At 38.3% G+C, this 25,280-nt stretch overlaps 1 protein-coding gene across 8 annotated transcripts in view; it reads right to left on the minus strand.

The window, feature by feature from the left end:
- The window catches only part of WDR33 (WD repeat domain 33), a 124,105-nt gene that overhangs the window by 53,381 nt on the left and 45,444 nt on the right, over positions 1-25,280 (minus strand). For all 8 annotated transcript variants that reach the window (XR_004380903.1, XM_032843132.1, XM_032843133.1 and 5 more), the window contains 6 exons: positions 16,807-17,033; positions 15,060-15,128; positions 14,123-14,227; positions 11,760-11,855; positions 11,418-11,569; positions 9,621-9,718 (listed from right to left, as the gene is read on the minus strand). Coding sequence is in view for 7 of the 8 variants with exons in the window: in XM_032843132.1 (XP_032699023.1) it covers positions 9,621-9,718; positions 11,418-11,569; positions 11,760-11,855; positions 14,123-14,227; positions 15,060-15,128; positions 16,807-17,010 (724 nt within the window). In the remaining variant the exon portion in view is untranslated. The remainder of the gene's footprint in view (positions 1-9,620; positions 9,719-11,417; positions 11,570-11,759; positions 11,856-14,122; positions 14,228-15,059; positions 15,129-16,806; positions 17,034-25,280) is intronic.

Raw genomic sequence — 25,280 nt, forward strand, 5'->3', positions numbered from 1 at the left:
GATACTATGATGTTAAATTTAATGAACAGAAATTTAATACGTATAATTTTAAACAGAGATGAATGTTAAGTCTAGTATTTAGGCTTTCCATCTCAATTCTATAGCCTACTACAATGGTTTATGAGTTCACATAAATACAAATGTAGGCTTTTGAGGATTAGTATGAATTCATGTGGTGTTCTGCCCTCTGTCATTTAGTAAGAATGGATATTCAGAATGGTGAACCTTCATTCTTGATGAGAGATGCTCAGAATGGTGAAGGATCAGGAAATCATTAGAAAGAGTAAAGGGAAACGTAGTTTTCAACTTGGATAAGAGGGACTTAAGAGTAATTCTGTCATTTTCAAATATTTAAAGGATTATGTATGAAGGCATGGTTAGATTTACTGTATACAGATCTAGAATAAAGGGGGTAGGGAGGATATTAAGACATCATATTTGGATTTAATTATGGAAATTTTTTCATAGAAAGAAAAGAGAAAGAGCTCTTAAGCCTTCCTTGGCTCAGATTGGGAGGTTTAGCTTGACAACTGTCAGGAAGATTACAAAAGGCATTCCGTTTACAGATGGATGGTTCTGAGCAGGAGAAACTCTATCTACCCCTATTCAAAAGCACCACAGGCCCCCTGTGGAGGCTGTGCCTTCCTGGTGCTCCCTCCCTAGGGAGGGATATAATATAATATATTATATCTAATATACCTAATATAATATTTTAAAATATCAGCAACTTAAAGCAGATACAATTCACTGGGCTAATAATCCAAGTAACATGTGATATTCTAAAACCATCCTAATAAGGGTAACATTCTCTCAAAGAGAATTATATTAAAGTACCTACAAAGGAAAAAAAACAGGGTTCAGCAGACTGGCTTTGAGAAACTGATTAGCGTACTTGGGAGAAATTAAGACTAGTTTATAAAACAATCCATAAAAAAGGATAAATCACCTAGAGACTCCCGTTTCTTTTTTATTTTATTTACTTTTTCTTAAAAAGATTGTATTTATTTATTTGCCAGAGAGAGAGAGATCACAGGTAGGCAGAGAGGCAGGCGGGGGGCGGGGATGTGGGGGGAAGCAGGCTGCCCGCTGAGCAGAGAGCCCTACACCCCACTCGATCCCAGGATCCTGAGATCATTGACCTGAGCCAAAGGCAGAGGCTTAAGTCACTGAGCCACCCAGGCACCCCAGATTTTATTTACTTATTTGACAGAGCACACGCACATGCGAGTGTACACAAGCAAGGGGAGTGGTAGGGAGAGGGAGAAGCAGGCTCTCCACCAAGCAGAGCCTGACACAGGGCTCAATCCCAGGGTCCCAGAAGCCCCCATTTCTTTCTTTATATAGAAATTCTTTTTCTGGTCTCTGTAACTAAAGAGATCATAGCACCATAGGTGCTTCTTACGAATTCTTGGGATATGACTTAAACTTAATTTTTTTTTAAGATTTTATTTATTTATTTGACAGAGAGAGAATATGATTAGGGGGAGCAGCAGGCAGAGAGGGGGAACGATCCTAGAACCCCAAGACCATGACCCGAGCTAAAGGTAGACACCCAACCAAGCCACCCATGCACCCCTTAAATAAAATGGTTTTCTAGTATATCATTAAAGTAAAGGGAAAGGGGTGCCTGGGTGGCTGTCATTAAGCATCTGCCTTTGGCTCAGGTCCTGATCCCAGGGTCCTAGGATCAAGCACCACATTAGGCTCCCTGCTCTGTGAGAAGCCTGCTTCTCCCTCTCCTACTCCCCCTGCTTGTGTTACTGCTCTGGTTATCTCTCTGTCAAATAAATAAAATACTTTAAAAATTTTAAAAATACAGTAAAGGGGAAAAACTGACTTAAGAAAAAAAAAAAAACAGTATTTGTTTTGGTACTTAACTGCCCTCATTGACAAGTAACTATCTTTTTTCTTTAAATTTTTTTAAAGATTTTATTTATTTATTTAAGATTTTATTTATTTAAGATTTTATTTATTTATTTAGGATTTTATTTATTTAAGATTTTATTTATTTATTTGATAGACAGAGACCACAAGTAGGCAGAGGCAGGCAGAGAAAGAGGAGGAAGCAGGCTCCCTGCTGAGCAGAGAGCCCGATGTAGGGCTAGATCCCAGGACCCTGGGATCATGACCTGAGCTGAAGGCAGAGGCTTTAACCCACTGAGCCACCCAGGTGCCCCAAAGATTTTATTTATTTATTTGACAGAGATCACAAGTAGGCAGAAAGGCAGGCAGAGAGGGAAAGAGGAGGAAGCAGGCTCGCCACTGAGCAGAGAGCCCGATGCGGGGCTCGATCCCAGGACCCCGAGATCATGACCTGAGCCAAAGGCAGAAGCTCAACCCACTGAGCCACCCAGGCACCCCGACAAGTAACTATTTCTTATGATACCATACTTCAGTTGCAACTAAAAATGAAAAAGCCAAAAGCATATTACATATATATCTAATTTTATGGCTCTTTCCAAAGCTCTGAATTTTAGCTTTAAAAACTACCAAAGGGGGTACCTGGGTGGCTCGGGTGGTTAAGCAGTTGCCTTTGGCTCAGGTCATGATCCCAGGGTTCTGGGATAGAGCCCCAGGTTAGGCTCCCTACTCAGCGGGGAGCCTGCTTCTGCCTCTCTCTCTGCAGCTCCCCCTCCCCCTGCAGCTCCCTCTGCTTGTGCTCTGTCAAATAAATAAATAGAATCTTTAAGGAAAAAGAAAAGCTACTAAAAACCTAGTTAGCTGGGAAGCTCTAAAAATATAACCAGGTAACTAATTCATCACCAAATGGAAATTTTGGCCTAGTTCACTAAAAATAAACTGAAGCAGATAATCATAGAATAATTACTGCAAAGATGCAGACTCTTTCTAAAAATCAAATGCCTGAATTATTATTCACAGTGATTTGTAACTGTCAGAAAACCAGCATCTTTATATACAAATGTGTCTGGGAATTGCTCTTGACTCTTAACTAAAACACTATGACAGCAGCAGTGAGCAGATCTGACATCCCAAGAAAGCTACAAATCTATTTTCAGCAAGTTTTTGCTATATTATGTGCAGCATTTAAAATAAATACTGAGATAGAAAGAACAAAGCCCAATATAAAAATCTAAAACAATTCCTGCAAAAATGTGAATGTACCATATAAAATGAATGTTTCAGAACCCTACCACACTAATTTCTTCAAATGTGCTTCAGGGTGTTATTAAGACTTAGTAAGTCTTTTTTCTTCTCATAATATACTCAGATGATTCTTTACATATGAGAACCTACCATAATCCAGTCTTCTCAGGAAAGCAGAGGGAAAAGAGCCTTAAAACAAACTCTTCCTCAAAATAAGGTAAGACAGACAGAAAATCGGCATCCATATGTAAAATAGGTTTATGCATGATTCTTTGGATGATTAAGTAAGATGTGCTTGAAGAGCTTTTCATATTGATATATGCTATGTTAGTGGAAGGAGTTATTCCTACATAGGCTATTTTAAAGGAAGCTGGGTATTTCTATGCTTTTCTTAGGGAGAAATGTGGGATGTTTTGTAAACACTGTACAAGTAGGTCCATTAATCATGAACTATGTCTCTTGCCAAGTCTACTTTAATAAGTAAAATTATTTTCAGTAAAAAGCATCAAAGATTTCTGCAACACTCAACTTCATAAACATGTCTTCACATAGTTCAAAACACACTGCTGAACCAAAAGATCTTTGCAAAGGGATTGATCTCATTTATTAAAGACCACAGTCAATGCAATAAGGAAGGGATACACAGAGACTTACCAAAGGTACTAAAAATATTCTTTTTCTTAAATTGTGCATACTCAGGGGTTCAATTCCTCTCCATGAGTGGTATATCCGAAAACTGAAAACAGACCTTACCTCCTAAGTAAATCTCAGTATAACTCCTTGTGCCCATGTTCTATTTACATAAACTAGCATATATCTTATAACCCATTTAGTTTGAACTATTCATTGTAGTATCATTTTTCTACTGTTAAATATATCCTACATTGAGTTCCTATAAGCTACATGGACAGTTTTGGGCTTTTTTAGAAGACTGTATTTATTTATTTATCAGAGAGAAAGAGAGCACAACCAGGGGGAGCAGCAGGCAGAGGGAGAAGCAGGCTCCCCACTGAGCAAGGATACCCCCCCGGGTTCAGGACTCGATCCCAGAACCCTGGGATCATGACCCAAACCGAAGGCAGACACTTAACCGACTGAGCCACCCAGGTGTCCCACCTACATGGACAAATTTAAAGACGAATGATAAAATGAACTTGAGTGCCTAAATCAGTTCCCTCTTATCTACACCCTTCTCCTCTCACCAAAAAACTCTACAATTCTGTCAACACAGCTCAGAAAGACATCATTACACCCATGCTGATATTACTTTTCAAATAGAAAAGAGGCAGTTTAACATAGTGGTTCAGTATCAACTCTGGCCCTAAAAAACCTGGGTTCAAATCCCAGCCCCACCTCTTACAAGCTACCTGACCTTAAGGCAAGTTTACTTAACTTTTTGTATCTTCGTTACCCGTTTGTAAAATGTCAAACAAACAGTATTTAGCATAGGGTTACCAGGAAGAGTAAATGAAGTTACCACAACAGGGCTGCCTGGGTGTCTCCGTTGGGTAAGCATCCGACTCTATTTCCACTCAGGTCATGATCTCAGGGTCATGAGACAGAGCCCCACGCTGGGTTCCATGCTTAAGATTCTCTCCCTGAGGGGCGCCTGGGTGGCTCAGTCAGTTAAGAGGCTGCCTTCAGGGGTGCCTGGGTGGCTCAGTGGGTTAAAGCCTCTGTCCTGGGATTGAGCCCCGCATCGGGCTCTCTGCTCAGCAGGGAGCCTGCTTCCCTTCCTCTCTCTCTGCCTGCCTCTCTGCCTACTTGTGATCTCTGTCAAATAAATAAATAAAATCTTTAAAAAAAAAAAAAAAAGAAAGAAAGAAGAGGCTGCCTTCAGCTCAGGTCATGATCTCAGGGTCCTGGGATCGAGTACCACATCAGGCTCCCTGCTCAGCAGAGACCTTGCTTCTCCCTCTCCCTCTGTCTGCTGCTCTACCTACTTATGCTCTCAATCTGTCAAATAAATAAATAAAAGATTCTCTCTCTGCTTCTTCTTCTACCCCTCCTCTCACTCTCCCACCCTGGCTCATGTTCTCTCATAAAAGAAAAAAAAAAAAAGTTCTTAGAATATGCCTGATATATACAAGTGTAAGATATCAGCTATTGTTAAAACCAAGAAGGTAAAACAAAATGAAAGCATGCTGAAACTTTGTAAACTGGGTTCTTTTGAAGGGTATTATGCTTCCCACTAAAGTTTACTTCAGTTTTCTTATTGGTTCTGTTTTCAACCTTTCTCATGTACATTTCAGCTAGTCTTAAGTGATCTGCTTCTAACTCTATACAGATAAAACTATCTTTCTAACACTATCAAGACTCTTCTCCCATATTCTCCACCATCTTCAGTGTGTGAAAATAACTTTCCTACTAAACTTTAAGAAGCATGAGGGAAGGTGTCGTACCTTAAAAAGATTCTTCTACTAATGGTAGCATACATATAGCATATGGTCATTAATTAAATAAATGGATTTTAATGCCTCCATTTCACTGAGAGTCGAATGCAATAAATATCGATACATTAGAAGCTCACTTAGATTCGTGTACTTCTGGTTCTTAAATGTTCTTCCACTCCCAGCCCACAAATTAAGTGCTCTAAGTAATAATGGGAAAAAAGAATAACTGTGTATAAATTATGCTGACCTGCATATGTTTTAGTAATGAGTGGCACACAATACTTCTCAATTTATATTCAATTTCATACCTGTGCACCAATCAAGATCTTTTGAGTAGCAAATCTCCTAAAAATAAATCTGTACTCATTTGAACCTTAAAAAATTCTGATGACTTTCTCTTGTGTAACTTCTTCCTTTTCCAAAAAGCACGCAAACCATTTCAGAAAGGATGCTAAAAAGCAACTATAAATTCTGCAGTCAACAGTATGGTATTATGGCTTCCACCATGCACAAGGATCCTGTATGCTTACAGCTGATGATCTACATTAAGAAGACATGACAGAGTGCTCACTTCAGCATACTAAACGTACTAAAAAAAGAAGACATGATAGTTATCTTCAAACACTTAAAGGGCTGCCATGAAGAAAGAATAAACTCAATTTTTTTTGTGTTCCTGAGGTAGGAAAAGTCATACAGTAGCAGATCTCTGACATAATGAAAGAAATTTCTAAAAATTAAAGCTATCTAAAAATTGGAAAAAGAATCACTTAAGGTAGTGAATACTGTAACACTAAAAATGTTTATGAATAGATGACTGGGTTTTAGGAATTACATAGAAAAGGTAAGTATTTGATAAAAGAGCTAAACTACATGATCATAAACATCACCTTCATTTAAAATGTTCTTAGATTTTCCTCAGGCTCCTGTGTGGCTCAGTCGTTAAGCGCCTGCCTTCGGCTTGAGTCATGATCCCAGGGTACTAGGATCAAGCCCTGCATCAGGCTCCCTGCTCAGAGGGAAGCCTGCTTTTCCCTCTCCCACTCCCCGTGCTTGTGTTCCCTCTCTCACTGTGTCTCTGTCAAATAAATAAAATCTTTTTTAAAAATTAAAATAAAATAAAATGTTCTTAGATTTTAATACTTAAACCCAAGATGGGGTGCCTGGGTGGCTCAGTGGGTTAAGTGTCTGCATTCAGCTCAGGTCATGATCCCAGGCTCCTACGATCAAGCCTCACGTAGGGCTCCTTGATCAGGGGGAGCCTGCTTCTCCCTCTCCCTTTCCTGCTTCCCCTGCTTGTTCTCTCTCTCTCTCTCTCATAAATAAATAATCTTTTAAAAAATACTTAAACCCAAGTTTTGGTCTGATGTACAACACTAACATTATGCAAGACTATGGTTAACTGTCCAATGTTTAAGTCTATGTAAGCTAGCTGAACATCATCCCTTCATAGAGACCAACTGACATTTTAGATAGTGGAAGCCCCTATCCTTATCTGTTTGACTTTGTGACCCAATTTTCTATGTATAAAGCTCAACTAAATTTACTTGAAATTTTATGTGAGGAATTTTAGATCAGGCTTGAGACAACTGGAATCCACAAGTGAAGGACAGGAAAATTTTAACCATTTCACTGTTTTATAATCACCACTAAAATTCAGAGAATTTAGAAAAATGAGGAATGACAGAAAATGGATAATTGGAATCTAATAACTCATCTACTATACCAGACTTCCTATTAGAACTACTATTTGGGTGGTATAACTAACTTGGTTTATATATTCATACTGGTCCCAGATACCCATTGAGGTACTAAGAAAAAAGGGAGCAAAAATCATGAGTAAGCTAAGCTAGAACATGCATCCTAGAAGTACATGGAGATTCATTATACTTTTGTACATGTTTGAAAATTCCATAGCAAAAATTAAAATAAAAAGAGCCCCCCACATAAAAAAATAAAATTCAGCTATCGAGTAACATAGGCAGGATGCTGGTTTATTTTTTTAAGCCAAAGGAATAACAAATAATACTTTAGCAACCATTTCATCTTACCCAAATTTGCCTCAACTCAAATCTGAAAATATTTAACTGCTAGAGTATCTCACACACAGACTCTAAATTTCAGAGGAAAAGTTCTTAAGTACTACCTAGAAACAGTTTCATTACCATAAATTTCAGAGGAAAAGTTCTTAAGTACTACCTAGAAACAGTTTCATTACCAAAATTGAATAATATTTCACTGGAACATGGAAGTGAAAAATGTTACCACATAACAGGTTTTCTTTTATTTAATCCAAGAGGCATAGTAGTTTTATATAAGACTTCATAATTATTATAGTCCACTATAAAAATAATTGTCTTGATACTTTAGAATTGCTTTTAGTAACTACAATTATTGTGTTTCCTCTATATTTCTTGGGATTTTCAAAACCTAGAAAAAGTTATCCATCTTATGTCTGTTTAACAGCTAAGACTTCCATTGAGAGTGAGAAAAGCTGCAATATTAGCATACCATTTTAGATTCTAAGTCCTAGATCTGAACTTATTTACCTTGAACATATCACTTAAGTCTGCTGGGTCATGATGCTCATCCATAAAGTAATTCCAGCTAAATGATTCTAAAGACTCCATCTAGTTCTGAATTGTATAATATTATAATGTTCATAGTACACTCCTTCAATGACAGGTACTATTATCCTTATGCTAGCTATCACCATAAAGCACTGTGGGTAAACCCACACAAAACGTGCAAAGCCAGAAACATGTGAACAAACATGAATTAAAAGAAAAAAAAAAAACAGGGCGCCTGGGTGGCTCAGTGGTTGAAGCCTCTGCCTTCGGCTCAGGTCATGATCCCAGGATCCTGGGATTGAGTCCCGTATCGGGCTCTCTGCTCATCAGGGAGCCTGCCTCCTCCTCCTCTCTCTCTCTGCCTGCCTCTCTGCCTACTTGTGATCTGTCTATCAAATAAAAAAAAAAAAAAAAAAAAAAAAAAAAAAAAAGAAAAAAAACAAACTGGCTTGAAATATGGGTTAAACATTAAGGGCATTTACTTTCTTATCTAGAAAGCATCAACACTACTACAGGCTGTAAATTAAGCTCTGGAATGTTGTAAAAATTCAACCAACTCTCTTGAATAGAAAGGGAAATCTCTGAATAGTAATTACCTGACACTCAGTGTCTGTGGCACCCATGTGCCTACCCAGCATTTATATGAGAGGAAGATGTTACTCTTATGGGATACTGGAATCAAGATTATGGAGTAGAATATACTCTTTGTTAAATCAGTACAAATTCAAATTAAGCAGTTGAGAACACTACCTTCCTAGTTAACAATGAACTAATGAGATTAATTTTTTTTTTAATGTAAATGTCTGTTTCAATGTTTGTATTACATATATAAACAGAGGTAATTCCCTAACTCTAGCACCCACTGACTTTACATAAACGGTAGAGATAAACTGTTAGTATTTCAACAGCTCCACTTAATGAAGTCTGAAACTAAGTTAATCCAAGTAAAAAATACGGATTTTTTGTAGGAAGGAGTAACTGATAGACATTAGTTTATAATTATGAAATTGATAAAAGCAAACAAGAAAAAATTTAGTAACTAGTGGACCATGTAGTACACAAATGTGGTATACTGTTTAAAAAACAAAAACAAAAACACAACACCTGCTTTCAGAAACAGCAATAATGAGAAGTGTAGCTATTGCTACCTCAGTTAACCATATTGTAAAAGGACTGCTGAGAGAATGTGAGCTATCTAAATAAAATTATAGTGCCACTATGCTGGAGAAAGCTATGCTGGCTATAAGACAGGAAAAGAATATGGCCCTAATGGATCAGTACAGGTAAGCAAGTAATTTGCAGGGGTGGCAGGATAAGAGAAGAGGAATACTTGTATGTAATTTATAACCTAACTCAAAGATAGCAGTAGTAGTAAAAATCTACAAAATGACTGTGAACCAGAAGTGTTCAGGTTTTTTTTAAAGAGCCTGACTGAGACAGTGTATATGTAAAAAAACTGAATGGAGATGTAAGCTGGTATTGTGGTATTGTGATGATTTAACCACAAATGCCTTCCCTATTTAAATATTCCAATCAGTACTGTTAGTACACGTACCTCGGAGAATTCTTTCCTCATGGCAACGAAGAAAGTCCCAGATTCTAACAGTGCCGTCATCAGAGCATGTAGCAAATTTATTATCCGTGGGTGAGAAACTGTTACATGAAGACACACAGCAGGGGAAAGAAGTCAGCATTTAACAGATTATCTGTGCTTCTCAGACAGGGAAAAATAAAAACACTGTGCTGCGTTATAAACAGGAGAGGGAAGTATTCCAACAGTGAAGAAGCCCTTAAAGAGAATGTTGTCAGCTAACAAATGCATCTCATCAAAAGAAGAATTCAACAGAGTAGTTGCTTCTTAGTTTTCAATCAACCATAGTCCAGAACTTTACAATGTATTATTAGTACTAATGCTTCCCACACTCCCCACAGTACGGTATTTCCTGTCTTACCAACAGAAAACGTGGAACTAGTGTAGAAACTAAATGAATTGTACTTTTGCAATACTCCTTAAACACTCTTTTAATTAAATCACATAGGAATACCGCTCAAAAAATGAGCATCAGCTTCTACCTCAGATGCTTCATGAAATGATAAGCTAAAAAATTCTGGACAAGCTACTTAAGACTAGTTGCTAAACACCCTACACACAGTGTTTTTCATTTATTTGAATGGTCTGTGGGAAACTCTCACACATTCTCCCTGACAAGCTACTCACTCCATGGATGTTGCACCTTTTTGGGAAAACTTGAACACAGAGACATTCAGACTGTGTTTGAAGCCAGAGATAATCTACTGCAAAGGATTTTTGCCATCTTTCCCTCCCTGTCATGAAAAACCATCAAGTTTCTCATCTATCTCTAAGAACTCTCTTGAACTTTGGAGTCCTGTAACTAACAAAGGACCAACTATGAAACTCAATGTACGGGCAGGACACTAAAGCACTGTTTTTGCAAGAGCATGTTTATCCAACAATTTTTGTTAAGATTCTGGAAGTAGAAACAAGTGACTGCGGTGGATGATGTTTCTATAAAGATGTCAACCTCCTTCCACGCATGGGCGGTACACCCGTAAAGAATGCTGCTTAGCTTTATTCTGAGGCTGCAGCAATTCTTCAGGCTTGCTTTCAAGATTTTTTTTTCCAGTTTTACTATACATATCTCACTGATATGTAAAAATATACAACTCACTGAAAATATTTTAAACTCCACTTATTATACATTTGCATAACTGATGTTCTCAACAGTGAATCAGAAGTCCTACAGTCTTCTTGACAGTGGTTTGCTTACAGTTTCAAAGCTTGAAGAACCCATTCATTATTCCATTAATGTTTGCCACATCCAGAGTTACTTGTGAGCTTTTAGTCCTACTATACTTTCCTTTTGAAGTCGTGGCATAACCAAGCCAACCAGGTCTTCACTTAAGCCTTTTTTTCTTGTATTTTGTGTGAATTCTGAAGGTGTTTTCTGTAGGCTTTAGATTTTATTCAGTTGTATAATTAAAGACTGAATTCTTTATTTGGAATGAAAGATTCTTGTCTTACACAGTAGGTAGTAAAAAGGAATAAAGTATACACATTATTAACCATAAATGAAAGAGAAAACCAGTGCAAAATGCGGCAGACAATACATCTCTAACATATTGCAAAGGCTGATACCGGGACAACACTACTTCAGAAAAGTGCCAGCAAAATGGTGAGTGTGTGAAAACAAAGAAAAATATTGTGTTTATAGGGTGCAGAAAGTATCCCAGAATCTGACAGAGCCCATGCATCTCTGCACCCAGAATACACTTAGAGAATAATTTAACCATGACAATAGGGACTACAGAAAATGGTATATTGTGTATAAACCTGGCCTCTCTAATCGCCTCCTTATGTGCCTGGAACATCTTGACGTTGTTCATGTTCGACTGCCAATATTTCACATATCCTCCATGGTCTGCTGTCAACATCCACATGTCATTATGTGACCAAGTCATGGCCCTCACGGGGCTATCATGAGCCTGTGAAAACATTAAAACATTTGTAAACATTATGTAGAAGAATATATGACAGAAGGCTTGACAGGAGCATATATTAACTCACAAGAATGATTTGTCCAATTTTAAGTTTAAGATGCCAATAAAGTAACTGTATCTCTCTAGTTCTTTATAGTACCACAGGAGGATGCTACCCTCTGATGATTACTATTACCTGTAATATTGTTTCAAAATTGAAGGTGAGTCCATTCCACAAGGTGAATTCTCCACTAGAAGCTCCAGTGACTAATCGTCTTCCTTCTGGAGTCCACTAGGAAAGGAAAAAAAAAATCTTAGCTAATTGTTAAAACACTTAGAAAATATTTATAAAATAATCCAATAATCAACATTCAAAAGACAATACTGACTTCCACTTAAGCACAGTTCAGACTTATAAGCAAGTACTTTGTCAGAAAAGAACCTGTATTAGTATTTTAGCTCATTAACTAAATTAAAAATAGTAAATGCATAGGGCTCCTGGATGACACAGTCATTTAAGCAACCAACTCTTGGTTTCAGGCTCAGGTCCTTATCTCAGGGTCATGAGTGAGATCAAGCCCCATGTCAGGCTCCATGCTCAGCATGAAGTCGACTTGGGATTCTCTCTCTCCCTCTCCCTTGGCCCCTCCCTTCACAGCCCTTCACACCCCCTTCAAGTGGTCTCTCTCTCAAAATAAATAAATCGTTAAAAAAAACAGTAAATGCATTAAAAGTACCTGTTTGAGTTACACACATCTACACACTTTAAAAAACCTTTAAAAGCAAAATATGCAAAGACCACATTTTCCAAGGATACACAGTAGACTAACATAAATAAAATGGTGAATCATCAAAACAACTCAAAGGAGGATTACATTTGCTATTGGACCAATTAAGGCAGAAAAGTTACTGGTATTTTATGAAAAAAGTTGAGTACCAATTTAAGGACATCAAGGTTATCAAACTTTTCCGGGCAACTAAATATATTTAACTAAAAATTATGACATACACAGTTGAAAAATACAAGTGTGGTTATAGGAATAGCAGGATGAGATATGTAAATGAAGACTATTTGGAAAATCTGACTTTTTATTGCTTACTTGCACAACATGATTTTTTATTATTATGAATAAAATCCTCCTACTTTCCTAGTTTGTTATCTGCTATGGATCCCAACCAAGTAAATACTACACGCAACAGAACTCTGTCTTTGTATCTTGATACCCTGTAATTTGGACTATGTATCCACTGTGTGCAAATGTCTCCTGATACCTTATAGTTTGATCCCCAAATGAGAAATTTACCAAATGAACTATAACAAATACAATTTTATCCTTCTGTATTATGATACAAAATGCTCAGATTTTATACATTTCAAAACAACTTTCTCTATTATGCTAAGAAGATAAAAAATTAGCTGCACACCAACCCTTTTAATCAAATTCCCTGATAAACAAAATTACACTACATGCTGGTTGGTTCTACCAAGAACCAGTGTTTCTTTACTAATGTTTCTACTGCTTTAGGCCTCTGAAGCAAACAGGAGACCTAAAACTACAATACTCCCCCAGACCTTTGGTTCTCCCTGCTCTCTACCGTACCTTCCTAATATCGAGGACTTGCCTATTTTGCTCATTTGCCACGACGTTTACCATTATTATCTTTCCTCTGTACCATTTTTTTTTCAATTTTTATTTGCTTAAATCTATTAACTCCATCCTACCTTTCTAGACTTAAAATACTGCTAACCAACAAGTACATTCTTAGCAAACCACAAAGAAAATGCTTATACTATCACAAATGGTAATACTAACTGAATGCCTGGGAGATGAAGATGGGAAGGCCTTTTATTGCAAACCCCTTCAAATTTTCAAATTTTAAACCATGCTAATCTATTTATTTAAAAATTAAACTTTTGGGGGACGCCTGGGTGGCTCAGTGGGTTAAGCCTCTGCCTTCGGCACGGGTCATGGTCTCAGGGTCCTGGGATCAAGCCCTGCATAGGGCTTTCTGCTCGGCAGGGAGCCCATTTCTCCCTCTACCTGCCTCTCTGCCTACTTGTGATCTCTCTCCTTCTGTCAAATAAATAAATCTTTTTAAAAAAAAAAATTTTTTTTTCATGCTAATGTATTGAGTACCTACTATGTACCTTTATGAAGCTAAAAATTATGGTCAACCACTGGCCTTAGGTCTTTTCAGGTGTTTTCCTTATTAGTGACACCAAACAGTTTTCATTAACTTTGAGATGCTGCTTTCCGAACAGCAGCAAAAGCCACCCTACTATTCAAAAGTGAGCCTGAGCCCTACTACATGGATCTATCCATGGCCTGCTCAGAGAATTCTATGGAAATTGCATCATGAAGAACAATCCAAAAACCAATACCTTACTAAATGTGAATGTAACGGATAAATGGTGGGGTATTCCAAAATAAAATTATTAGCAAACATACCAATTTTTATCCCAGATATAAGCTTAAAATAATTTAATTTTGTCCTGTTAAATATGTATAGACTAACTCAGGATGAATTTTTCAAAAAAATATCCAACAGAATACTTACCCTAACAACAAATACTGGACACTTTACTTTATTTGTTGATGTTCGAACAAATTTTGTTGTTACTGCATTCATAGGATTATTCAACATCCCTATAGGTGGGACCAGCTACAAAAAGAGAAAATTGGATTTGAAGAGCTTCTGACTACACACAGGACATAAACCAGGGAAAGAACAAGATAGTTATTTCAACATTTAAAGACAAATTCAGGACTATACATGACTTTGAAAAAACTATTATTATAGATTATAATCAGTCTGTATTAATTAAATGAAGAAAACTGAGATGCAGGACAGTTAAATGTCCATTATTACTAAACAAACAACAAAATCAAATATGCAGTATCTCCAATTACTTCTCAAGGTCAACACAATAAAACATGTTCACGATGAACCAAATTTAAAATTAACTTTCCTATTCCAGACTCTGAGGCAGTGCAATCTTCTGTTGGACATTTCTTTAAGCCCCAAATCAAAAGTTCTTACACCATTAAAGTAAAGGAAAAATTCTAACTGAGATTAAAAAAATAATAATAATAGCAACCCATGGAGTACAGAGATGTTATTTTCTCTCTTTAGGAATGTTTTGTTTTAATTATAAAAATGTATATAAAGGGGGCGCCTGGGTGGCTCAGTGGGTTAAAGCCTGTGCCTTCAGCTCGGGTCATGATCTCAGGGTCCTGGGATCGAGCCCTGCATCGGGCTCTCTGCTCGTCAGGGAGCCTGCTTTCCCCCACCCCATCTCCCTCTCTGCCTACTTGTGATCTCTGTCAAATAAATAAATAAAATGTTTAAAAAAAAAAAAAAGAAAAGAAAGAAAAAGAAACGTCCGTGTCTGCATTTGAGATCACACAGTTTTACATTCAAATATCCAAGCAAAGACATTTACATTCAAATGTCCAAGCAAACTTAAGCTAGTATAACATATCTTAATACTTACATCATTATAATAACCTGCATCAGGCTGAATTGCCCGCATATCTCTCTGGTCTCTTTGCCATATTCTATTCTGTTTAAAAATAAACAAATTAATTAATGTGGTCTAATTATACTCTGGAAACTAAAGTAAATATTAATAAAATGTAAGCTACTATCAAATGGGGAGAAAACAGGATTAAAACTTTTTCATTATATTCTAAACAAAGGTAACAGTGGGTATCTTAAAAAGACCATATCCTACTGACATTATTTAGAATTTCTCTCTTTACTCACCTTATCCCCACCAATCACCCAAGATACTGCTGACCCCAACACATTCTCACTGACCATGCTTTAATAAAAAGAAAAAGGATAAGTGATAGGCACACGTCTCCCAATTCCTTCAAAATCCTCAGCACATGGGCGCCTGGGTGGCTCAGTCGTTAAGCGTCTGCCTTTGGCTCAGGTCATGATCCCAGGGTCCTGGGATCGAGCCCCACATCAGGCTCCCTACTCAGCAGGAAGCATGCTTCTCTCTCTCCCACTCCCCCTGCTTGTGTTCCCTCTCTCGCTGTGTCTCTCTCTGTCAAATCAAGAAATAAAATCTCAGGAAAAAAAAAAATAAAAAGTCCTCAGTACAAAACAATTCCTGGTATCCTGCCTTTGGTTTTCTTAATTCCTCTCAACCTCTCCTAGATTAGTTTTCCACCTGAATTACCTGGAAAAACCTAAGTTTGTCTTCATCTCTGAATATTTTTCTCTTATGTTGTTTGCAACATACTAATTATCCAACATGCAAACAGGTCTTTAACCACAGTCTCAGGTAAGAAAAAGCAAACAAATTTTCTTCATAGCAGGCCAGAGCAGATCAAAACCTGATTAAAGTAATAGCATTAGTAATGAAAGCAAATTGCAGAGGCTAATTCCTAGGTGAAGACAAGTAAACAAAGAACTCAAAAGGGAGAAATATCAAGCAGAGATTTAGACAGATGCCTACTGGGCCTTTAGTTGCCATGTCAGGGTTGCTCTCACCCTAAAATGCTTGAATGTCAAGGAAGTGGAGCCCTTTTCTCTGACAGAGTGATCCACCACTAGGGGCTTGGAAAATCAGTGTTCCTTCAGCCAGTGTCTTGGACACACAAAACTGCTATTCTGAACATGTGTTCTCATAGAAACAGTCCTATGTTGGTAGTCTCTTAACATTTCAAATATCCTGTGAGTTTAACAAGTGTTTTAAGGCTGGCCTTGGGATTAAAGTACCATTTTCTGAGATCTGCTATGAACTTTGATCTAGAAGTTTAAACTATGGGATGCCTGGGGTGGCTCAGCTGGTAAAGCTTCTGCCTTTGCTCAGGTCACGATCCCAGGGTCCTGGGATCAAGTCCCATTTCCAGCTCCTTGCTCCATGGGGAGACTTCTCCCTCTGCCTGGTATTCCCCTGCTTATGGCTCTTGTGCTTTTATGCGCGCGCTCACTCACTCTCTCTTGCATGAGCTCTCTCTCTCTCTTTCTGACAAATAAAAAATAAATAAATGTCTTAAAAAATAAAAGTTTAAACTGTAAATCAGAGCTTAAATTTTATAATTTTTGAGAAGATGATTCATACATGCAGAAAGTAAACAAAGTACTAGTGACTGGCCTCATTTGAAATTCCACTTCACCCCACTAATTCAAGAAACACAGTTATACTTATTATCCTGCATTCTAAAAACTTTCTTCTTCTGAAAAAGCTGAAGTCTGGTCATCAGAAGCACATTAACTGGACTTACCTCCAAATACTTAATTACAGACGGATTATAGTCTATGGTTTTTCGGTTTACTGCTTTTCTCATCCGTTTTCCATCAAAGGTGAGCTGTTGCATTGCTTGCTGCTGCGCAAAATCAGGTCGCTTATAAAATAGTTGTCGAGGTGCTTGGTGTTGGAACCTTGGCATATGGAAAAAACGAGGAGGAGAACCAATTTCTGTAGCCATGGTGATGTATTCGTTCTAGGAGTCTAGAGTAAGGAAAACGTACTTTCACTACAAGTATCAGCACTGCAACATTACTTGAAAATATTTTAAAATGAACATTTTTTATACTTCTCTTCCATTTTCTAGTAAGTATCATTTCCAGCTTTTAGTCTACATATTTACAAAATGAACTATTATTTTTCTTTAATTTTATTTATTTGTCAGAGAGAGAGAGAGAGCACAGAAGCAGCGCGAGCAACAGGCAGAAGAAGGAAGCTCCCTGCCGGGCAAGGAGCCTGATGTGGGACTGGACGCCAGGATACCAGGATCATGACCTGAGTCAACACTTAACCGTCTGAGCCACCCAGGCATCCCAAACTATTAGATTTAATGGTAGAGACCAGTTAGACATTTGATAAAGGCCAATTCACAAAATAAGCGCTAATGAGATTTTTGTAAAATTCAGCCTGGTAGAGGGAAAAAACACAATTTATAACATGGGGTGAATGTGCTATGTACTCTGTGTTGAGGGGGTAGGGCAGAATCACTGAAACCTCTTCACATTTTTTTTTTTTTAAGATTTTATTTATTTATTTGTCAGAGGCAGAGGGAGAGAGAATGAGCGAGCACAGGCAGACAGAGAGGCAGGCAGAGGCATAGGGAGAAGCAGGCTCCCTCCCGAGCAAGGAGCCCGATGCGGGACTCGATCCCAGGACGCTGGGATCATGACCTGAGCCGAAGGCAGCCGCCCAACCAACTGAGCCACCCAGGCGTCCCCTCTTCACATTTTTTAAATGAAGTTTTCATTAAATGTTTAATGGTAAAACTAATTTTAAGCTTATTTTTAGATCTCATTTCATTTATGCAAGAGTCACTACAAAAATTTTAAATCTGACTTTTTTGTCCTTTAATTTAACTTTCCTAGGAATAGGGCAGAAAAAGGAATAAACTATCCTACCTCATATGAATGCTAGAAGTATGTACATCCAGGGGTGCCTGGGTGGTACAATTAGTTAAGCATCCCACTCTTTATTTCAGCTCAGGTCATATATCTCAAGGTCATGAGATGGAGCCATGCATCTGGCTCTGTGCTCAGCACGGAGTCCACTTGAGACTGTCTCCCTCCCTCTGCCCCCTCTCCCATTGACACTCCCGCTCTCCAAACAAAATCTTTAAAAAGAAGAAAAAAATTTTTAAGAAGTATACAGATATAATTTCAGGATCAACTTACCACAGAACCATATTTTTCAGTATGTGTATTTATATATTTATACAGGCAACATTAAGCTACAATCTTAACAGAAAAAATATCAAAAGCTTACAATTTTTCAACTCTAATTAAATTTATATTCCAATAACACAAAAATGCATGACAGAAAACCACATTTTTTTAAAAGATTTTATTTGTTTATTTGACAGAGAGAGACCCATCGAGAGAGGAAACACAAGCAGGGAATGGGAGAGAGAGAAGCAGGCTTCCTGTTGAGCAGGAGCCCGATTTGGGGCTTGATCCCAGAACTCTGGGATCATGACCTGAGCCAAAGGCAGATGCTTAACTACTGAGCCACCCAGGCGCCCCTAAAAACACATTTTTAAGCACATTTTAAAAGTCGGACTATGGGGCGCCTGGGTGGCTCAGTTGGTTGAGCAACTGCCTTCGGCTCAGGTCATGATCCCGGACTTCTGGGATCGAGTCCCGCATCGGGCTCCCAGCTCCTTGGGGAGTCTGCTTCTCCCTCTGACCTTCTCCTCTCTCATGCTCTCTCTCAAATAAATAAATAAAATCTTAAAAAAAAAAAAAAAAAGTCGGACTATGCAGCACCTGGGTGGCTCAGTTGTTAAGCGTTTGCCTTCGACTCAGGTCATGATCCCAGGGTCCTGGCATGGAGCCCTGCATTGAGCTCCCTGCTCAGTGGGGAACCTGCTCCTTCCCCACTCACTCCCCCGTTTGTATCCCCACTCTCTGTCTCCCTCTGTCAAATAAACAAAATCTTTGAAAAATAAAAAATAAAAATAAATAAAAATAAAAATCAGATGATAAAAAGCACATAAATGGTGTTTGTTAAAAGCAATTTCCGCAATTATTTTTGTTTTGACAGCAGGAGAGATTGTACTCTGCATTATTTTTTTATAGTCTTATATTTGCCTTTCCTCATTCAAGACACTAAATAAGGACCTGAACAAAATTTATGATTTCCTTTGATGAATATATTCTTAGTACTACTACTACACTCATCCTGTCACTTTAGTCTCTCCTGAAACCATTTAATAATGATAATAGGATTGGGGCGGGGGGTGACAGGAGAATAAACAACAAAATTAAGTCGTGTGATAAAATATACATTTAATACATATTATTTCCACTACTCTGGAACAATCCCAGAAGGTTTCTCATAAATGTTAATTTATAATGAGATAAGCATTCTTTCTTTCTTTTAGGGCTATGTGTGAATTAAATTAGAATGTACAAACTGCACTCAGCATTTGCCTCATAATGTTGGTGAAGAGTAATAATAAGGTGTCTGTTTACTCAGCTATCCCATGAATCCAACTACGTTTCAGCATCCAGATTTCAACAAATGGCTTCAATTCAGATATGTAGGCCAGTAATTCCAAAAGGATGCAGCTTTGGGGCTCCTGGCTGGCTCAGTCAAAGAACATCTGACTCTTGATCTCAGGGTCATGAGTTAGAGCCCCATGGTTGAGGTGTACAAATTACTTAAATAAAATTTTTAGGGGCACCTGGGTGGCTCAGAGGGTTAAGCCTCTGCCTTTGGCTCAGGTCATGATCCCAGGACCCTGGGATCGAGCCCCGCATTGGCTCTTTGCTCAGCAGGGAGCCTGCTTCCCCCTCTCTCTCTGCCTGCCACTCTGCCTGCTTGTGATCTCTGTCGAATAAATAAACAAAATCTTAAAAAAAAAATTTTTAATAAAATTTTTAAAAATAGATAAATAAAAAGACACAGCTTTGAAAAGTATATCCTAAAATTATTTTTTTCCCTTTACAACCATCAAATTTCTAACTTTATTAGAATAAAATCATCCTTGTAATCTACTTTCTAACATTACTGATATCAAATGAGAATTAAGTTCTTTTACTTAAGGGGTTAGTCAGTAGAGTATCTGACTCATGATCTCAGGGTCTTGAGTTCAAGGCCCACGTTGGGCATGGAGCCTACTTAAAAAACAAAAAACAAAACAAAACAAAACAAAAAAAACACATAGTTACATGTAACAAAAGAGGCTTAAAAGCTATTCAGCCAGAGGGCGCCTGTGTGGCTCAGTGGGTAAAGCCTCTGCCTTCAGCTCAGATCATGGTCTCAGGGTCTTGGGATTGAGCCCCGCATCCGGCTCTCTGCTCTGCAGGGAGCCTGCTTCCCCGCCTCTCTCTGCCTCTCAGCCTACTTATGATCTCTATCTCTGTCAAATAAATAAATAGAATCTTTAAAAAAAAAAAAATTATTCAGCCAGGGACACCTAGGTGGCTCAGTCAGTTAAGCTTCTGACTTCAGCTCAGGTCATGATTCCCACAGTCCTGGGATCAAGTCCCACATCAGGCTCCTTGCTCAGTGGGGAGCCTGCTTCTCCCTCTCCTCCCCACTCAGGATCCCTCTTGATATCTCTGTCTCTCGTTTTCAAATAAATAAAATCTTTAAAAAAAAATGTATTTAGGAAAAAAAAAAAGGAATATAACATTGATACATGCTACAACATGGATAAATCTTAAATACATTATGCTAAGGGGGCACCTGTGTGGCTCACTCAGTTTAGTGTCCACTCTTGGTTTCAACTCAGGGTTGTGAGATTGAGCCCTGCATCGGGCTCCATGCTCGGCAGGGAGTCAGCCTGAGATTTTTCTCCCTCTCCCTCTGCCCCCTCCGTCTCCCTCTCTCTCTAAAGTAAGTAGATAAAATCTTAAAAAAAAAAAAAAAAAAGAACTGCTTAAATACATTATATTAAGTGAAAAAAGCCAGATATGGGGTGCCTGGGTGGCTCAGTCAGTTAAGCGTGTGCCTTTGGTTCACGTCATGATCCTGGGATCCAGCCCTACATTGGGCTCCCTGCTCAGCAAGGAGCCTGCTTCTTCCGTTTCCCTCTGCTGCTTCACCTGCTTGTGTTCTCTCCCTCTCAAATAAATAAATAAAATCATTAAAAATAAATAGATAAAAATAAAATGGTTAAAACAGGGAATCTTATGTTATGTGACTTTTATCTCCATTAAAAAATGGGGGGTTTAATCCACTGGAAAAAATTTTAGATGGTGAGGTAGTTGAAATATTAACAAAGTTGACGGTGCTGAAGATGGATAACAGGTACGTGGACACAAAGCATTAACCAAGAGCCAAATCCAGGATTCACCTTCTAAGGAGGAGAATAACTAAAGTCAAATATAAAACAATCACTATGCTATTACTAACATTCTTGAGTAATTCACATGTTAAAGCTAAAGAAAAATATTACTCCTTCACTTAAGACCTTATAGAGAATGGGAAAAGATACCTTTCCATTTACAAATTTGTATTCTAAAAAAAAAAAAAAAAAGAACTTTGAACTTTTCATGAATGGTCAAGTACTACTTGTGTTCCAAAAATAAAGGTCGAGCATGAAGAAAAAGAGAGGGGGAAAAATTACAATTATATTTTACATCAAGACCCAGCCTTAAAATAAAAGCAAACCTCCTCACAATACAGTGACCAGTCTTCACATTAAACCTTACACACTTCAGCTTCACTTCCTATAAATCACTGTCACTTAACAAACAAAACAGAACCTCTTTTTTTCTCTTTAAGATTTTTATTTATTTATTTGTCAGAGACACAGCGAGAGAGGAAACACAAGCAGAGGGAGTGGGAGGGAGGCAAGCAGGCTTCCCGCCGAGGAGAGAGCCCAATGTGGGACTCGATCCCAGGACCCTGGGATCATGACCCGGGCTGAAAGGAGACACAACAAATGAGCCACCCAGGCACCCCCAAAATAGAGCCTCTTAGTAGCTGTGATGGACTGAATTGTGTCCCCTCACAAATTCATATGTTGAAGTCCTAACCTCCAAAACCTCAGAATATGACTGTATTTGGAGACAGCCCTAATCCATATGACTAGTGTGCTTGTAAGAGGAGATTAGATAGGACACACACACACACAGAAGGAAAGCTATATGAAAACACGGGGAGAAGAGAGACATCTACATGGTCATCTACATGTCAAGGAGAAAGGCCTCAGAAGAAAACAGCCCTGCTCAAATCTTAATCTTGGGCCTCTAACTTCCCAATCTGTGAAAAAACACATTTTTGTTGTTTAAACCATCAAGATTATACTTTGTTATGAAAACCCTAGCAGACAAAACTACAATGGCAGTCAGAGCAAAATACCTGGCCCTCCTGGCTCACCAGTATGGATTGCTGAAAGATGCTAGCAATAATAAAACAGCTTTCTCTAACAGAGACAGCAGAAAACTCCACACACTAGACTGAAAAATAAGTGATCCAGACAGAACCTTCATTCAAGTCATTAAAACTATCCTTTAGGTTTCACTCAGGACAACATTTCGAGGAAATCTTTCTTTACATACATATATATACATATGTAGTGCTTGCTTCAGCAGCACATGTACATTTATATACATACATATATAATCAAATGCAGAAAAATAAGAGCTTGGAGCGCCTGTGTGGCTTAGTGCTTAAGCATCTGCCTTTGGCTCAAGTCATGATCCCAGAGTCCTGGGACTGAGCCCCATGTCGGGGGGGGGGGGGGTCCCTGCTCAGCAGAAGTCTGCTTCTCCCTCTCCCTCTGCCTCTCCCCTTGACTCTTGGCTTAAGTACACACTCACGCTCTCTCGCTCGCTCTCCCAAATAAATAAATAATAAAATCCTAAAAGAAAAAAAAAGGAAAGAAGAGCTTTATTCTCCATAAAAGTAATTACTGTGATTCCCATTTACTGTAGTATTCACTTAAGCTACATTAACAGAACATTACCATCTAAACTACAAGCCTGGTTTGTCCCCAAAGCATTTTTCATTTCCTATCTAGGATAGAGGGTGAGGGAAGGTGGGACAAGACAGAGAAACTGAGGTAGAAAGAGGACAAGTAATTTGGGTATACATACTAACAAGAGAAGCATATAGCTAAGAAAAAAAAAATCCACCTGAAACAATGAACTTATCATGTCTTTCTCATACACAAAAACCTCCAATGTTTCAAGCAATCACAACATTTCATCAAGTACCAATTTTATATTATACCCTACATCACATACAGCGTTATCATTCTGATTCACTGAATATACGTCTAAGTTCGCAGAACAGATTTTGAACTTCGTGACAAATACAGACTCCTGAGTTCACAAAAGTTTGCACCATGTCCTTAGCCTTCAAGCTTTCAACTACTTCCCCAAAATAAGCAAGCTACTCAACTTCTCTCCATATGCTTTCTCAACCTGGACAATGAGGTTAATGTAAATAACTTCCAAGATTCTTTTTGTTCAACAGATATTATTTTGAATGAAATATATTATTCCCTTAGCCAACAAAGTGACTAGTTGAAAAAAAAAAAAAAAAAAAAAGAACTGTGCTAAACAAGAGCTCATTTCACTGAACTTAAAACTCTAATTAATCAGGGGCGCCTGGGTGGCTCGGTTGGTTGGACAACTGCCTTCGGCTCAGGTCATGATCCTGGAGTCCCGGGATCGAGTCCCACATCGGGCTCCCGGCTCCACGGGGAGTCTGCTTCTCTCTCTGACCTTCTCCTTGCTCATGCTCTCTCTCACTGTCTCTCTCTCTCTCTCAAATAAATAAATAAAATCTTAAAAAAAAAAAAACTCTAATTAATCAAACTATACATGAGTGGTTAAAAAAAAAGCCTCAAAAATTATGAAATGCATAGTACAATGAAGAGAATGAACAGGAAGGGATTTCTAAGAAAGGTTAAGACTTGGGGCACCTGGCTGGCTCAGCCATTAAGCATCTGCCTTCAGATCAGGTCATGATGCCAGGGTCCTGGGACTAAGCCCAACATCAGGTGCCTTGCTCAGCGGGAAGCCTGCTTCTCCCTCTCCCTCTATCCCCAGCTTGTCTTCCTTCTTTCACTGTCTCTCTCTCTCTCTGTCAAATAAATAAATAAAAATCTTTAAAAAAAAAAACCACACACAAAAAAAGGTTAAGACTTAAACTGGAAATTATATAGAAAAATTAATTTGGGTAATAAGCAGACACCACCAAAATCACTGAGGTAGTTCCTAACCATGAGTACAAACACATTCAGAAATTCTGAAATACATGAAAAATCCCTGTGGCATGGGGAAGCATAATGAGAAACACAATTCAGTTCAATAACTTATTAGCACCAACTACTTGACAACCAACTACTTGACAGGCAAAAAAGATGGATACACACACACAGTCTGCTCTCAAAAGATTGACAGTGTGTAAGAATAGAAGAGCTCAAAAAGAAAGTAATGTAAGAATCTACTACTACACTGAGAATCTACTACACCTGTTTGCCAGGACGGATCTATCTTAGGCAACAGGAATACAACAGGATGCTTACAACACAAACCACTCTCATGTTAAAATTTGGGGTGGGCTAGGGGTAAGTAATAGGAAAAGACACGGTAAAAAGAAATAAATTGGGGGCGCCTCTGCCTTCGGCTCAGGTCATCATCTCAGGGTACTGGGATCAAGCCCCACATCGGGCTCTCCGCTCAGCAGGGAGCCTGCTTCCCCCTCTCTCTCTGCCTGCCTCTCTGCCTACTTGTGATCTCTCTGCCAAATAAATAAGTAAAAATCTTAAAAAAAAAAAAAAAGAAAGAAAGAAAGAAAGAAAAGAAAAGAAACAAGTAATGCTCTGTCATTCACTCAGCATACCAGGGGCAGCATAATCATTTCCTCAACAAAACATAACCCACAACCAAATCATCCACATAGTAACGACCATAATCATCCACAACCAAATCATCCACACATCCAATCAACCATAATCATCCACAACCAAACATTTCTGACTCCATTAGGAAAATTTCACCATCACAGCTGATATCCAACTAAAACACAGGGGAAAAACAGACAGATACAGATATAGAGAGAGAGATGTTTTTTATACATTTTTTTAAACAGGAAAATAACCTTGCTAAAACAACTAATTCCACAAGTTCAATCCAAAATGGATTTACTAAATGTTTCATATAATTGAATAAAAGATTGGATGAAAGGATCTTTTTTAAAATTTATTTATTTTTGAGAGAGAACACACTCTAGAGCATGACTGGGAGAAGAAGCAGAGGGAGATAAGAGAAT

Source organism: Lontra canadensis, unplaced genomic scaffold (genome assembly GCF_010015895.1).
Source record: "Lontra canadensis isolate GAN:19392208 unplaced genomic scaffold, GSC_riverotter_1.0 scaffold136, whole genome shotgun sequence".
NCBI classification, from domain to species: Eukaryota; Metazoa; Chordata; class Mammalia; order Carnivora; family Mustelidae; genus Lontra; species Lontra canadensis.